This window comes from Mobula birostris, chromosome 6, assembly GCF_030028105.1.
Source record: "Mobula birostris isolate sMobBir1 chromosome 6, sMobBir1.hap1, whole genome shotgun sequence".
In the NCBI taxonomy this organism is placed as follows: Eukaryota; Metazoa; Chordata; class Chondrichthyes; order Myliobatiformes; family Myliobatidae; genus Mobula; species Mobula birostris.
The window spans coordinates 131,597,777-131,614,879 of record NC_092375.1 but is presented as its reverse complement, the minus strand read 5'-3'; the positions used below and the strand labels follow the sequence as shown (position 1 = coordinate 131,614,879).

The 17,103-nt window shown below is 37.5% G+C and overlaps 1 protein-coding gene across 2 annotated transcripts in view; it reads right to left on the bottom strand.

The window, feature by feature from the left end:
• usp40 (ubiquitin specific peptidase 40) overlaps positions 1 to 16,820 on the bottom strand; it is a 131,806-nt gene extending 114,986 nt beyond the window's left edge. For both annotated transcript variants that reach the window (XM_072261331.1, XM_072261332.1), the window contains exons 1-3: positions 16,527 to 16,820; positions 4,674 to 5,038; positions 1,644 to 1,711 (exon numbers count right to left, since the gene is read on the bottom strand). In XM_072261331.1, the coding sequence (XP_072117432.1) occupies positions 1,644 to 1,711; positions 4,674 to 4,878 (273 nt within the window). In that variant the 5' untranslated portion in view covers positions 4,879 to 5,038; positions 16,527 to 16,820. The remainder of the gene's footprint in view (positions 1 to 1,643; positions 1,712 to 4,673; positions 5,039 to 16,526) is intronic.
• Positions 16,821 to 17,103: the final 283 nt, after the last annotated feature.

Sequence of the window (17,103 nt, the reverse complement as noted above, 5' to 3'; positions counted from 1 at the left end):
CAAAAACTAACAGATCACCCAAACTGTCAGCCTGCCAATAGGCAACAAGAAAGAATGTGCGAGAACACAAAAAAAAACAAAAGAAGCCAATATGAACTAAACTCCAATCTATAAATCTTAGTATTTCAATAACATCTCCAAGAGTATCAGGACCCGGCGGCCCTGCCGAGGGAAGCGACACCGCTGCGGACCACTCACTCTCCTCAGCATTTGCCTCAATGTCTCAATCTCCCAAGATGCTTTAATCAGCGAGAAATGTAGTCAGTTATGGCCCTTGTCTCATATCTGAGCTTCTCCTCATGGTAGCTCACTCTCACATTTCTCTCCCCTGGAGTTTTTTCAGGGACAGCATATCCCAAGCTCACTTGATCAAACTACAGACTGTATGTCACAGGCTCCAACAGTTTCAAAAACAAAATTAAGATAAAAAGAATAAATAGGATACATAGAAAAACTGAAATGATTGACCATCTGGAGGATGTCACCTTAGGAATCGTTGTTCACTGGTGTCATCTTGACTAGAGTTGGTCTACGTGATCTACATTACACTACATGGTAATTTATAGCCATGTACAGTGTACTGTCAAAAGAGGTCTAATACTTCAAACTATGGCATGATAATCTTAATTGCTCCCACAAAATACTTGCATGGTTTCAGAGAGATTATGCCACTAGTTTTAATTAGGCTTATTTGTCACAAGATTATTCCATATGGAGGAAGGGAAATTCAGAAGAGGGAAAATAAAGGGCAAGTATCTATTTGTTCAAATCAGCAAAGACCAGAGAGGGCACATTCGTAACTTGTGATGACCTTGCCAGAGATAAACACAAGAGATTCTGAAGATACTGGAAATCCAGAGTAACACATACAAAATGCTAGAGGAACTCAGCAGGTCAGGCAGCATCTACGAAGAGAAATAAACAGTCAATGTTTTGGGAGCTGATGAAAAGCCTCAGCCCAAAATATTAACTGTTTATTCTTCTCCATAAATGCTTCCTGACCTGCTAAGTTTCTCAATCATTTTGTGTGTGCTGGCAAAGATAGAGATGTTCCAACATTAAGACTCTTTAGACTAGTTTGTAAAAAGGCTTTTTTTAGGATCCATTTCCCTCAGGACAGATGTCAATAGCTTAAGGCTAAGGGAGCAGGAGTGGGTTGGGGCACAGGTGAGTTAATAGGAAGAACTTTAGAGGGCATACAGACAATAACAAAATAAACCAATAGCTGATGGGGTCTGGAATTTATTGTTCAAATAAATGTTTAAGGCAAAAGCCAAAAGATCATTTTGAAGTACGTACGGGAGCAAAATAATCTAAAGATTTTTTGTTTGGCCAGCATGTACACGAAGAAACAGATGGGTTCTTTCTATTATTTCTGTTTTTTTTCCCCAACATGACGGAAATGAAGGATATTAGCCCAATGTACATCACATGCTGAGCAGAGCCATTTTATTTTATACCAAAAAAAACAAAAATAAAACTAACCTATAGTGGTCAATGCTATCTTTAATAGCATTTACAGAGAACAATTTCAAGAATAAAAAATGAGCACTTGGTGCAGATTTGCTGTACTGAAAAATCTCTGTTCACAAATGCAGGGGCAACATATGACATTAACATTAGATAAATACAAATATTCTGACCTTTGATTCTGGCTTATCTTTGTCTGATAAATCTCCCAGTTCCTCAGGTCCTAGAGCAAATAATGATTCTAATTCAACGAAAGAAGAAGCAATGCATTAATTTCAGGAACAGTAAGTACATTTATATAAACTCATTGACATGGTAAAGTGATTCTGAGTAACTACTTGATTTTTATCTCTCATTATTTTATATACCTCTATCAAATCACCCCTCAGCCTCCTTTGATCCAGATAAAACAAGCCCGGCCTATCTACTTTGTCGTCATAATTAATGTTCTCTAATCCAGGAAACATTGTGGTGAATCTTGCCTGCACTCTCCAGCCACATTCTTCTTTAAAACGATTTGTAAACAGATTAGAAGCGATGAAAAGTTTTAATCACACAGTCAGTGGAAAGGTTTGGAGTTCACCAGCTGAAAGGATCATTGAGATAACAACACTCAATCATATTCATTAAAAATTAGGAATGAACACTTAAAATGCCAGAAATCTAAACTGAGACATAGAAAGTGTGATCAAGTTGAAATTACCTTTGCCCCACCAACCCTTCCCCCATTGCTATAAACATTCTAAGTCAGCATGTCGCTTAACAAATTGGTATACCAAAGACATTCAATTATATTCTTAAGGCCTCCTCCAATGTTGCTAACTTTCTTAATCTATGTTTTCCAAGCAGAGGTGATGGAGTGACAGGAGGCCATGTAATTCAATCAAACCTTGTAGATATCTGTCATGATCTGACACGAGTTCCTGGCAGTCCTTGTGCAGGATTCCCTAAAATTAACTTGCAGGTTGGGCCAGTGGCAAGGAAGGCAAGTGCAATGTCAGTATTCATTTTGAGAGGATACGATGCTGTGGCTTTATAAAGCATTGGTCAGACTGCACTTGAAGCATTGTGAACCGTTTTGGGTCCCTTATCTAAGAAAAGATATACTGACATTGGACAGTGTTCAAAGGAAGTTAACAAAAACGATTCTGGGATTGGAAGGCTTGTCATTTGAAGAGTGTTTGATGGCTCTGGGCCTGTACTCACTAGAACTCAGAATAACAGTTGACTTCATTGAAACCTATTGAATGTTGAAAGGCCTCAAAAGTGCGGATGTAGAGAGGATGTTTCCTATAGTGGGTAAGCCTAGGACCAGAGGGCACAGCCTCAGAATAGATGAACGTCCATTTAGAACAGAGATGAGAAGGAACACACACAAAATGTTGAAGGAACTCAGCAAGCCAGGCAGCAACTACAGAAAATAGTATAATCGACATTTCAGGCCAAAACCCTTCCTCAGGACTGGAAAAAAAGATGAGGCCACACTCAGGTTGGAGGAGCAACACCTTGTATTCCATCTGGGTAGCCTCTCACCTTATCTCCTTACCTCTCTCTGGTGCTCCTTCCCTTTTGGTTTCTTCCATGGCCTTTTGTCCTCTCCTATTAGATTCCCCCTTCTCCAACCCTGCATCTCTTTTACCAATTAACTTCCCAGCTCTTTACTTCACCCCTTTCACTCCCCATCCTGGTTTCACCTGTCACCTTGTGTTTCTTCCTCCCCCCCGCCCCCAACCTAACTTGGACTCCTCATCTTTTTTTTCTTCAGTTCTGATGAAGGGTCTCGCCCTGAATTGTCAACTGTACTCTTTTCCATAGATGCTGCCTGGTCTGCTGAGTTCCTCCAGTACTTTGTATGTGTTGCTTGGATTTCCAGCCTCTGCAGATTTTCTCTTGATAGAGATGAGAAGGAATTTCTTTTGCCAGAGGATGGTGAATCTGTGAAATTCATTGCCACAGACAGCTGTGGAGGCCAAGTCACTGAGTATATTTAAAGTGAAGGTTGATAGGTTCTTAGATTATCCTACCAGGGCATCAAAGGTACAGAAAGAAGGTAGGATAATGGGGTTGAGAGGGATAATAAATTAACCATGATGGAATGGCAGAGCAAACTTGATGGGCCGAGGGTCTAATGCTGCTCCTATGTCTTATGGTCAACTACCCAAACATACAGGAACACAGAAGCAAGGCTTCATTGAAAGTTGTTTTTGCAGTTAAATGCTTGGATCACAGTCAAAGAGTTGAAGGTGTTTAAGCTGATTTTAAAGAATATTTACAGACCACACCTACATCCACTATTAAACATTATCAAACATCAGCAGAGTAATCATCTGCAACACACACAAAATGCTGATAGAGCTCAGCAGGTCAGGCAGCATTCATGGAAAACAGTCAACATTTCTGATTGAGACTCCAGTAATGTACCCCCGCCTTTCACCATTCCCCATCCCCTTTTCCTTCTCTCACCTTATGTCCATGCCTGCCCACTGCCTCCCGCCGGTGCTTCTCCCCCCTTTTCTTTCTTCCATGGCCTCCTGTCCTCTCCTGTTAGATTTATCCTTCTCCAGCCCTGTACATCTTTCACCAATCAACTTCCCAGTTCTTTACTTCATCCCTTTCTCTCCCGGTTTCACCTATCACCTTGTGATTCTCCTTCCCTTCCCCCCGCCTTTTGACTCTACTCCTCATCTTTTTTTCTTCTCCAGTCCTGCAGAAGGGTCTCAGCCTGAAAAGTCGACTATACTCTTTTCCACAGGTACTGCCTAGCCTGCAGAGTTCTTCCAGCATTTCTCTCGTTTGTAATTGGACACTAATCTATCAGGATCAAGCCAAGAGATAGACAAATTTAGGGCATGCTCAGTTTGTGTGAGCAATCATATGTGTCAAGTACATTGGTTTATTTGTACCTTAAAGTTATGGATCTACAGCATATCAAGTTGTTCCATGTGGGACTGCTCCAGTGAATAACCTTGCCATTATTCAATGCAGTAGGATATTCCTATGAGCTTTGCTGGAGCATGTTCAGACAAAATTAACAATAAGCCACACAAACAAACAAAGCTTTTAGTTATAATGCTTTTGAAAAAAAATGAGCTTCACAAAAAGAGGCATCAGTGAGGCAGTTCTAGAAGACAGAACTGAGGCACAGTTGACTAAACAATTATTATAACCCTTTCTTGCATCTGTTTCAACTCATCATTACTTACCCCGAAATTCTGGTGTATACAGCAATGTCTGAAGCAGTGAGTTGAGGTAGCAGGTGCCTCCCTGGTTTTTGATTCCACTGAGATTACAGGCTGCTCGATGCGCTGGTGGCTCAGTATCAATTTTCCTTGATTTTCTACCATTTCCCACTTTGTTCTCACACACAAAGCCAGAGTCTTCCTCTTCCTCAAACATGTCCCCAAACATTCTGCAAAACACGAGGCACTCAACCTCTCATATGGTTTTGCTTTGGCCTAAAAAAACTGAATTTGCAGCTTAATAATTTAATGTTATCTCATTCTCAGCAGCATTAGAACTTCCACTCTGTTGGCAGCAGTAGGTTTGAAGTTCAGGCAGTGTCTTTCTTCTGAAAAAAAAAGAAAAATGAGTCTTAAAGTCCAGAAATAATATAGGACAGAAGTGCATTAAGCATTTTTTTTAATCTTACCAGTTACTTGTAGAATTATCCAATTGGTCCCACTTCACTTTCTTCACACCTTTGTTTCATGTTTATCTAAATTCCTTACGGTGTACATGTCCAACAACAACAACCAGTTATAAAATTTTTCCTCATATTGTTTCTGTACCCTTTGCCAAATAATTACCCTAAATTGCTAACAACCCTTACGTATTTGAAATAAGATACTTATTCAAGGAAACAGTAGTGCATTAGCAAAAATAGCAACATACTTGGTACACTGAGTTCTCCAATACACTTGCCACTGTCATAAAAATGACTACAATCTTCTGTTAACATTTTTGATTTTGAGATAATGGGCTATCATATTTCTGAAAACCTGCAACCAGCAATTCTTTGGGATAACAAGATGAACAGTTTAACTGGCCACTAAGATCAAATCATTAAGAATGAAACATTAAAGATGTGAAGACTTCCGGCTTATAATTTTACAGAGAAATTAACACATTCAGGAACATTGGCAGCAGTACAATATTAAGAAAGGAAAACAGAAAATCCTGAAAATAATTAGCAGGTCTGTCAGCATTTAAGGGAGGAGCCAAGGTATTAATAAAGAGCACAACAGTGGCCAGAGAAGTTTACAGGGGACACCAGTGAAACCAATTCCTCTTACCTGCTGTAAAGTAAGTATTGATAATACATATCTATATTGAATGGGTGATTTACAACTGAAATCAATCATTAGTCATCACAAAATAAAGCTGTAATTATGGTTGGAACTCTTTGAAATTGGCAGCAATTGACTGCAGAAGTCTGGCAGCATCCATGGAAGGGAATGGTTTGGGCCAAGACCTTTCATCAGGACTGGATATGAGGGCAGCCGAAGTCAGAATAAGAAGGTGGGAGGAGGGGAAGGAGTTTAGGTGATAGGTGAGACAAGGACAGGGGGAAAGTAAGTGGGTGCAGAAGGTGGGGTGAAGAAGCTGGAAGGGTATAAGTGGAAGAGTTAAAGAGCTGAAGGAGGGATCCAGTAAGAGAGGACAGTGGACCACAGAAGAAAGGGAAGATGAACCAAGAGGTGGGTGATGGGTAGATGAAGAGAAGAGAAGGCATGAGGGGGTGACCAGAATGAAGAGTGTATATAGAGAGAAGGAGGGAGGAGGGAGGGGAAGAAATTGCTGCAAGTTAGAGTAATCAGTGTTCATGCCATCGTGTTGAAGGCTACCCAGATGGAATATCCTCCAGCTTGAACTTGGCCTCATCATAGCCATAAAGGAGGCCATGATAATACCATAGATAGGAGCAGAAGTAGGCCATTCAGCCCAGAGTTTTCTATGCCATTCAATCATGGGCCAATCCAATTCTTCTAGTCATCCCCACTCCTCTGCCTTCTGGTTCTTCATACTCACAAAAGCCCAATGCTTGCAATTTTCCTGAAGCTCCTCGAACTCTCTTCCAGCTTAAAACCAAGCCACATTTCAGAAGTAACTACATGATTAACATATTTTCTGCCTTAGTTTTCCACATCAGCATTTTTTTCCCTTTTAAGTTTTCTACATTCTCAACTACCAGCAACAGGCAGTGTGCCACTCCCCATTATTCCTTCTCCAAATCCTTTGCCAGATCTCCTTTAAAAAATTCCATCTGAAATTATTTTTGCATCCAAACAGAGACCTTTACTCCTCATATTGCTCTGCATTCAATCCTATTATTGGTCTATGTAAATGACTGAACCCTCAATGTATAAATGCAAGTTATTCATAGGCACAAGAGATTTCGAAGATGCTGGAAATCCAAAGCAACCCACAAAATACTGGATGAACTCAGCAGGTCAGGCAGCATCTATGGATATGAATAAACAGTGGATATTTCAGGCTGAGACCCATCATCAGGACTAAGTTATTATTGTTTTTCTTCCCTCTTGTACTAACTTGTCTGACATTTTAACCATTTATTTTCCCCAATCTTATCTCTAATCTTCTTGCAAATTTCTTCAGCTTTCACTCTAACGTTAAAATACTTGCTGTCTTACAGGCATATAAATTTCATGAATGGTTTATTCAGTCCCTCAAGCCTGCTCTGCCTTTTAATAAAATCTTTAACACCCGTGCTTGTCAAGAATCCTGCATTCTGGTTCCACCATCCTTTCATGAAGAACATTCTATAAAGCTCACAACCTTGATGTCATTTAACCCCGTCACCATTTTTTTATTCTTTCCAATATTTTGATTAATTTCTTACATAAAAGAATATAGAGTACAGCAGAATATATATCGATTATAATATAATGAAATCACAGATAAGGTGTAATTACCCCAACTCCATATAAAATTAAATTTAAACATAAAGAGAAAAGAGATAATTATATTATTACAAAAAAAATCTAAACCCACTACCAGAAAAAACAGCTGTTAGGTTAAAAAAAAAGAAAAAGATCCTTAACACATAGTAGAATACATTATTTGCCAACATCTGTGCTTAATAGCAAATCAAAGATTATGAAAATAATTCAAAAAAGGTCCCCACAATGTTAAAAAATCTTGTCTAGGTTTGGAAATTGAACAGCGAATCTTCTCTAAATTTAAGCAAGACATAACATCATGTAACCAATGAGTATGAGTAGGAGGAGTGGCACCGTTCCACTTAAGCAACAATGCCCTCCTGGTTAGGAGAGAAATACAGGCCAAAATATGCAGATCCTGTTTCTCCAAAATAATATCATTTCCTCCAACAATACCAAATAAGGCCGTCAAAGGATTAGGTTTAAAATTTACTTTAAAAAGCACCAAAAAAGTTTGAAATACTTCCTTCCAATATTTTTCAAGACTCGGACACGTCCAAAACATATGGATCAATGAAGTTTCTCCAATATTGCATCTATCACAAAAAGAAGATACATCCGAATAAAAACGAGACAGCTTATCTTTAGTCATGTGGGCCCTATGAACCACTTTAAATTGTGGAAGGGAATGACGGGCACATAACGATAAGGTATTAACCAATTTAAAAATTTCATTCCAAGTGTCCTCGGAAACTGAAATCTGTAATCCTTGTTCCCAAAAATATTTAATTTTATCTAAAGGAATATTTCTCATTCCCGACAACATAGCATAAGTATTAGAAATAGATGCATTTTGGAAGGGTTTCAAATTAAAAATTATATCAAGTAAATTTTTATCTGGACTTTTAGGAAATGTATGAACTTGAGAATGCAAAAAGTCTCTAATTTGTAAATATCGAAAAAAGTGAGTTCTCGGTAGGCTATACTTAACTGACAGTTGTTCAAATGAAGAGAGACTATCTCCAACAAACAAATTATAAAAACATTTAATACCCAATCTATTCCATGCTTTAAAAACTACATCAGACATAGAGGGTTTAAAAAAATAGTTAGAAAAAAATGGGACTGGAAAGTGAAAAACTCAGTAAACCAAAATATTTTCTACATTGTACCCAAATCCTCAAGGTGTGTTTAACTACAAAATTATCAGTTAAATTACTTAAAGATAAAGGAATTGAGGATCCCAGAAGAGAAATAATAGAGAATTTATTAACAGAATTAGCTTCTAAAGAAAGCCAGATCGGACAGTCCTCTTGATTAATATAATATAACCAAAACATAAGATTTCGTATATTGACTGCCCAGTAATAAAACCTGAAATAGGGTAACCTCCCTTCTTTTTAGCTTCTTGAAGACGAACTTTATTTAATCGAAAAATTTTATTCCTCCATATATAAGAAGATATAATAGAATCTAAATAATCAAAAAAGGATTTAGGAATAAAAACAGTTATAGTCTGAAATAAATATAAAAACAGGCAAAATATTCATTTTAATAGGATTAATTCAGCCAATCAACGATAGAGAGCGGGGTGACCAATTTGAAAGTGCCTTCTTAACATAATTCAGAAGTGTAAAAAAATTTACCTTAATAAGGAATTTATAATTCCTAGTAATTGTTACGCCCAAATAAGTAAATTGATTTCTTACAATTTTAAAAAGATTAGTATTAACTAATACCAACTTATTCAAAGGAAAAAGTTCATTCTTATGAAACTTAAGTTTATATCCAGAGAACTGACTAAAGCAAGAAAGTAAAGAAGACTCCGCATTAGAAATGTAGAGCAAAAGGTTATCAGCATAAAGTGAAACTTTATGGGTAATACTTCTCCTTAAAATACCAGTGATATCATTAGATTCCCGGAAAGTAATAGCTAAAGGCTCTAAGACCAAATCAAAAAGCAAAGGATTCAAGGGACAACCTTGTCTAGTTCCGCGATAAAGTTTGAATGGTTTAGAGTACTAGCAAGAACCTGAGCGGAAGGAGATAAATAAAGTAATTTAATCCATTGAATAAAATCTGGCCTAAAGTTAAATTTTTCTAAAGTTTTAAATAAATAATTCCATTCAACCTGATCAAAGGCTTTCTCAGCATCTAAGGATATCACACAGTCAGAAATCTCTTTAAAAGGGGAATAAATAACATTCAATAACCGACAAATATTAAAGTGGGAGTATCGATTTTTGATAAATCTAGTCTGATCATCAGAGATAATAGATGGCAAAATATTTTCAATCCTACGAGCCAAAAGTTTAGATAAAATTTTAGTATCAACATTAAGTAAGAAAATAGGTCTATAAGAAGAACAATCAATTGGGTCCTTATTCTTTTTAAGAATAAGCGAAACAGAGGCTTCATAAAAAGATTGTGGCAACTTACCTAATTTAAGAGAGTCGGAAAGGACAGAACAAAAACGAGGTATAGGCAAAGAGGTAAAGCCTTATAAAACTCTCCAGAAAATCCATCAGGACCCAGAGCCTTCTCCAAGTGCAAAGAATGAACAACCTCGGCAATTTCCTCATAGGAAATAGGTTGATCCAACAATTTTCGAATATCATCAGAAAGTGAAGGAATGTTTAATCGATCTAAAAAATTATTCATTAGAGTGTTATCTTTAGGAGGATCAGAACTATAAAGTTTAGAGTAGAATTGTTTAAAAGCATTATTTATTTCTAAATGATCTGATGTTTTATTACCATTAGCTTTACAAATTTCTTTAACGTGACGTTTAACTATAAAGGTCTTTAATTGGTTAGCTAATAGTTTACCTGTTTTATCTCCATGAACATAAAACTGCCTTTTATCTTTTAAAAGTTGAATTTCAATTGGATAAGTTAAGAGCAGATGGTATTTAGTTTTAATTTCAACATCTCTTTTATATAAAACAGGATCCGGAGCCAAAGCATATTTTTGGTCTAATTGTTTCAACTGATTGGCTAATTCAATTCTCTCCTTATTAGCTTTTTTCCCTAACACTAACGGTAAAAGAAATAATTTGACCTCTAATATAAGCCTTAAAAGCATCCCATAAAATAAGAAGTCTCTTCTAGCGTATTCTCTTCAAAAAAGAGAATAATGTGTCTCTCCAAAAATTTTAAAAAATCTTTATCTGATAACAGAGTTGAATTAAAACGCCAGAATCTATTTATTTGGGAGATACCCAGAAGATTTAAAGATAAAAACACAGGAGCATGATCTGAAACAGCAATTTCTTTATATTCGCAGGATTAAACTAATGGAATCAATTGGCTATGAACAAAAAAAAAATCAATCCTGGAATACATATGATGAACATGAGAAAAAAATGAGTACTCTTTATCTGTTGGATCTAGAAAACGCCAAACATCAACAATTATCACATTTCATGAGAAAAGTTTGGATAAAGGAGGCAGATCTACTACAAGTCAATCGTTTAGCAGAACGATCTAAAACAGGATCTAAACAACAGTTGAAGTCTCCTCCTAAAATCAAAGAATATAAACTTAAATCTGATAAAAACGGAAAAAAAACGTACAAAAAGGCTTGGATCATCTATATTCGGGACATACAAATGAGCATTAACTATTAATTTATCTAATTTCCCTGAGACTATAACAAAATGCCCATTGGTATCAGACACTACACTATGTTGAACGAAAGAAACTGAATTGTCTATAAAAATCGAAACTCCTCTTGCCTTAGCCTGAAAGGAGGAATGGAAAGATAAGCCCTTCCAACATCTGAAAAAACATAAATTATCACATTTACAAACATGTGTTTCTTGTAAAAAAAAATTGAGACATTCAATTTCTTAATATAATTAAATATCTTATTACGTTTCACAGGATGGTTTAATCCTTTCAGATTAAAGCTAAGTAAATTAGAAATATGGTCCATTTTAAATATTGCTTAAAGGAGATGTTAGAATAAAAACTGCTGGAATGTATATTAAATCCAAACAATGAACTGTAAGAAAAAGTAACCAAGCAACAAATGAAGCTAAGAGAATCAAACAGCTGATAGAAAAAAAGGAAACCTCCCCCCACACCCTGCCCAAAAAGAGAAAATCAACCAAAGGGCAGTCGACAACTAAACCTATCATCCCTCCCAAATCAATCTACTGGCTGAGCTCCAAAAAAAAATTTCAAGGCATAACTGCTTCCAACAAGACATAACAAAAAAAAGAGCAAAATTAAACATATTAAACAAAACCTCGAAGAATTATAGTATAAAAATATTAGAAAGAAACATGAAAGTTCAAAACATATTAACTTAGAAAGTATTAACACGAAGTAAACTTGCTAATATCAAATCCTTAATTTTCTAAACAAGGAAATAAAAATACTAAAAAAAAAATTAGATATGAAGGTATACCAAGAGTAAAAAAAATTGTTCATAAAAGAAAGTAACGAGCAGTTAAACTGCTGATTTAAAAAAAGGACTCATCAGGTAGACACAACATACATTTATGTAAAGAGCTATTGACCAGTGAAACTTCTGAAATCGATTCGGCAGTCAAGAAATCCGGCACTTCTTCGGTCGAACGAAACCATCTGTGAGGTTCATTTTTCAAAATGATTCTAAGACGAGCGGGGTATCGAAGAGAGAGTTTAAATCCTTTATTACACAGCTCAAACATGACTTTTTAAAATTTGAAGTGCTCATTCAACACCTCGGGTGAAAAATCTTCCACAATTCTGAGCTTGCGGTCTTCATAATCAATCATACCTTTCCGATGAGATTCACGAATTAAAAGTTCCTTTGTTTGAAAGTCGTGAAGACAAATTATCACTGAACGAGGGCGCCCTCCCAGAGGAGGTCTTGGTAAAGGCGACCTGTGAGCTCGGTCTATCTTAGGAGGAGATTTTAAAATATTTGGAAATAATTTAGCCAAAGGTTTGCAAAAAATTCCGAAGGCTGATTACCTTCCAATGACTCTTCAAAACCCAGAATACATAGATTACTTCTTCTGTTTCTATTTTCTAAGTCGATAATCTTCTGTCTTAATGTTTCATTAACCTTTAACTGTCTATCACAGTTCTGTTCCAGGTCGTCAATCTTCGTGTCGGACATCGTCAGAGTGTCTTCGTTCTCTTTTATCCGTTTATCGTGTTCAATTAAAGGTTTTTGAACAGAATCCAATTTTCCATCCGTCCATTTAAATTCAGCATTGAGTTGCTGGAACTCTTCCAAAAGTTCAATTTTATGCTTCCAAAGTGTTACCATAATTGATTCCAAAGTTACAGGAGGGTCCTCTTCTTTTTTAGTAACTTTAGCACGACTCATCATAAAGCAATATTGCATTTAAAAGTAAGTTTTCAAAACAATTTGGAAACAGTAAATTAAAAAGAGTAGGAGCACCTATAAAAGCACTGCTAATCAACAGCCAATAGAGAAGTGACCATATTTTTAAACAGTAACCTAGGTTCTCAATTCTCCCACAAGAGCCTATATCCTCTCCACAACCACCAGGCAGAAACCCTTCAGGATCTTATACTAGCAAAGTTTTATTATTTATTTTTCTTTCATCTTTCCTCAGACACCTCTTAAAATAAAAATCCACTTATAACTGAAACTGTTCTACTTCTCTCTCCAATACAACATGCAGCAGTTCCTGAATTGGATGCAAACCAGGCAACGAGGTAGTTGCCATTTAATCTTATGGAATCAGAGAGAAGCAGCTTGGAAATAATAACAAACACAAAATACTGGAGGAACTAAGCAGGTAGATCAGCATCAATGGAGAGGAATAAAGAGTTGACGTTTCAAGCCAAGAACATAAGACCAAAAGATATAGGAGCAGAATTAGGCCATTTGGCCCATTGCATCTGCTCCACCATTTCATCATGGCTGATCCATTTTCCATCTCAGCTTAAATATCCTGCCTTCGCCCCGTATCCATTCATGCCCTAATGAATTAAGAATCTATTAATCTCTACCTTAAATATACCCAAAGACTTAGCCTCCACAGCCATACGTGGCAAAATATTCTACAGATACGCCACCCTCTGGCTTAAGAAATTCCTACTCATCTCTGTTCTAAAAGATCACCCCTCTATTCCGGCACTATGCCCTCTGGTCTTAGACTCCACCACCCTAGAAAAGATCCTCTCCACATCCACTCTATCAAGGCCTTTCAAGATTCTCTAGGTTTCAATGAGGTCACCCCTCATTCTTCTGAATTCCAATGAGTGTATGCCTAGAGCCATCAAGCACTTTTCATATGACAACCCTTTCAATCCAGGAATCATTTTTGTCACCCTCCATTGAACCATCTCCAACGTCAGCACATCCTATCTTAGATAAGGGGCCCAAGTGAGGCCTCACCAGTGCTTTATAAAGCCTCAACATTACATCCTCGCTTTTAAATTCTAGTTCTCTTGAAATGAATGCTAACATTGCATTTGCCTTCCTCACCAAATACTCAACCTGCAAACTAACCTTTAGGGAATGCTGCAAAAGGACTCACCCCCAAGTCCCATTGCATCTCAGATTTTTGAGTTATCTCTCCATTTAGAAAATAGTCTACCTTTTTATTTCCTCTACCAAAGTGCATGACCATACAATTCCCGGCACTGTATTCCATCTGTCACTTCTTTGCCTATTCTTCTAATCTATCTAAGTCCACCTGTAGCCTACTTCCTCAAAACTATCTGCCCTTCACCTATCTTTGTATTGTTTGCAAACTTTGCCACATAGCCATCAATTCCGTCATCCAAGTCATTGACATATAACGTAAAAAAAAAAAGCGGTCCCAGCGGAGACCCCTATAGAACACGTCACCGGCAGGCAACCAAAAAAAAGGCTCCTTTTTTCCCAACTCTTTGCCTCCTGCTAATCAGTCACTGCCTTATCCATACCATTATCTTTCCTGTAATACCGTGGCTTTGAAACTTGTTAAGCAGCCTCACCTTGTCAAAGGCCTTCAGAAAATCCAAGTACACAACATCCAACAATTCTCCTTTGTCTATTCTGCTTGTTATTTCTTCAAAGAATTCCAACAGATCTGTCAGGCAAGATTTCCCCTTGAGGAAACCATGCTGACTACGGTCTATTTTATCATGTGCAAAATACCCCAAGACCACATCCTTAACAATCGACTCCAACAGCTTCCCAACCACTGAGGTCAAACTAAATGGCCTATAATTTCCTTTATTCTGTCTCTTTTCCTTCTTAAAGAGTGGAGTGACACTTGCAATTTTCCCTTCCTCTGGAACATACCAGAATCAATTGATTCTTGAAAGATCATTACTAATGTTTCCATAGTCTCTTCAGCCTCAAGGACTCAATGAAGGGCACTGATGAAAGGCCTTGGCCTGAAATGTCAACTCTTTATTCCTCTCCGTTGATGCTGCCTTACCTGCTGAGTTCCTCCAGCGTTCTATGAGCGTTACTATGGTTTCATAGCAAGAATCATCAACCTGTCTGATATTAATTCAATATTTTTCTCGTCGCCAATTGTGAAGATTTCTAATGGTTCCCTAGTATGATAAAATGGACTTTTGATCTTGCAATTTATCTTATTTTTTTCTATCTTATTATGCTCTTGCACTTTATTACTTAACAGCACTTCAATTTTTCTGTAGCATTATTGTTTTACCTTGCTCTATCTAGTAGTCATTTACTTTGTAATGATTTGTTCTGAATGACCCTTCAGTAGGACTGGAAAAGCAGGAAAAAGCTAAGAAATAAGCATTTTGCCCACCAATCCCACACCAACCATGAGCTACCCATTTAGTATTAAATCCACATTAACCCAATGACCAACTTTCAATTCTTTCAGAAATGAGAAGAAATCTGACCATCCAGAGGAAACCCTCACAATCAGAGAGCAAAAATGCAAACTCCACACAGCCAGAGCCTATGGTCAACACTGATTACAGGTCTGTGGTGCTGTGTGGCAACAGCTCTACTAGCTGCGCCATCCATTCTTCTGGTGGATGCTCAAAAATCAAACCCTGTTTCCTGCCATGAATGCCAAAGTATGGAACACACCGTCAAAGATTGCTCTCTCCTTTCCAAAGTACATAGTCAATGCTCACATAGCCACATTTGTTTTTCATTACACCTGCACAATAAACTCAACTCATAAAGTACCTCCACAAAACCTGGGTGGGCATCAATACATAAAAAACTTACTACCTTACAATAAGGAAAGGAAGCCCCTTTTACATCCCATCATCAATTTTCCCCAAGTTACACCAAAATTACTCTTATCCAGCCTGTGTTTGATAATTGTTTTGAGATGACCAAATTGCCTTCTTTCACATTGTTGACTCAAAAATCAGCAACTTTTTTCATGTTACCGTTATTTCACTGTTAAATAAACCCTTCTTATCCATGGTGTGCTCAACGGGGCATCTTCCAGTTCTTTATCACATAGTACCACCATCAATGCATTAGTGAATTGTCAGGATTTTTCCATCTAGAAACACCAGACTCTGAAGAGACTGCAGATGCTGAAATGTGGAGCAATAAATGATCCTCTAAAAGAATTCAGTGGGATGAGCGACATCCATGAGAAGGAATGAATGGTCAACATTTCAGGCTGAAACCATGCATCAGAACCCAAATCATCCAGAATTCCTTTCCTCCCACAATGCTGCAAGACTCACTGAGTTCTTCCAGCAGATATTTTGTGCTTTAAACTCAAAGAACAAACCTGATTTTTTTTCTATTAAACCTACATAGCTTTGAAGAAAGTGCTACATCAAAAGTCAATAAGATATGAACATTCTTAAAGAAACTTGGGCAGAATTTTCTCCAAATTATGAATAAGACCCAAAGACACCTTTACCATCTGCTATCACTCCAAACCATAATTGATGTGTTCCCAGGTTTATCACACCGAACCCAATAAATCACAACCTAAGTGAGAGCACAATTCTGAACTAAGCTTCAAACCTATAAAGACATAAGCAGATTCTGGAAATCTGAAATAAAGATAGAAAATAATGGAAACATTTAGCAGGCCAAAGGAACAGCTTTGGAGTAGGAAAAGCAAACTTTAAAGGTTGATTACTTTTCCTCACACCTCAACTGCCAAGGATTTCAAATCTCATCTCCTCAGCATTATAGTGGTATGTTTATGGATTTTTTTCTTGTAAAAGGCCTTACCATTTCCATTACCATTAACACATGGAGGTGAGAGTGCAGCAACTTAACCGAGAACTCCGCCAGCTGTGAATTAAATCCAGAAATGGGAGAAGCTTCCAGAGAAAAAAAACAAGGGTTTTGAAGCCCAAATGATGCCCATGAGCATTCAGTACAACCCGAGATGGTGCTTATTATTAATATTGTTATTATTAATATTCACTGGGGGTAAATCTTCGTCACTGAAGCCCTACAGTGTTAAGGCACAGCAGCAGCGTCGCCCTGGGAACAGCACTTCTTCACATCCGTAAACGGCCATTACGCTACACAGCCGGGTGACTGCGCCTGCGCGGCCGCCGTGCCCTCTGGTTATTGTAGTCCGCGTACTTTTGCATACGCGTGAAGGGACATGGAGAACTACAATTACCAGTATCCTTCCATTCTGTGGACGGAGAGGTTGCGAGCCAAGGTCAATTTTGGAGCGACGTGGTTATGCCGGTGGTCAACTCAACCTAACGACCTACCCTCATTTAGAATTAAACATGTCATGGAAACTAGTAATCTGAAGCAAAAGTAGACAATGGTGGACAACACAAACAAA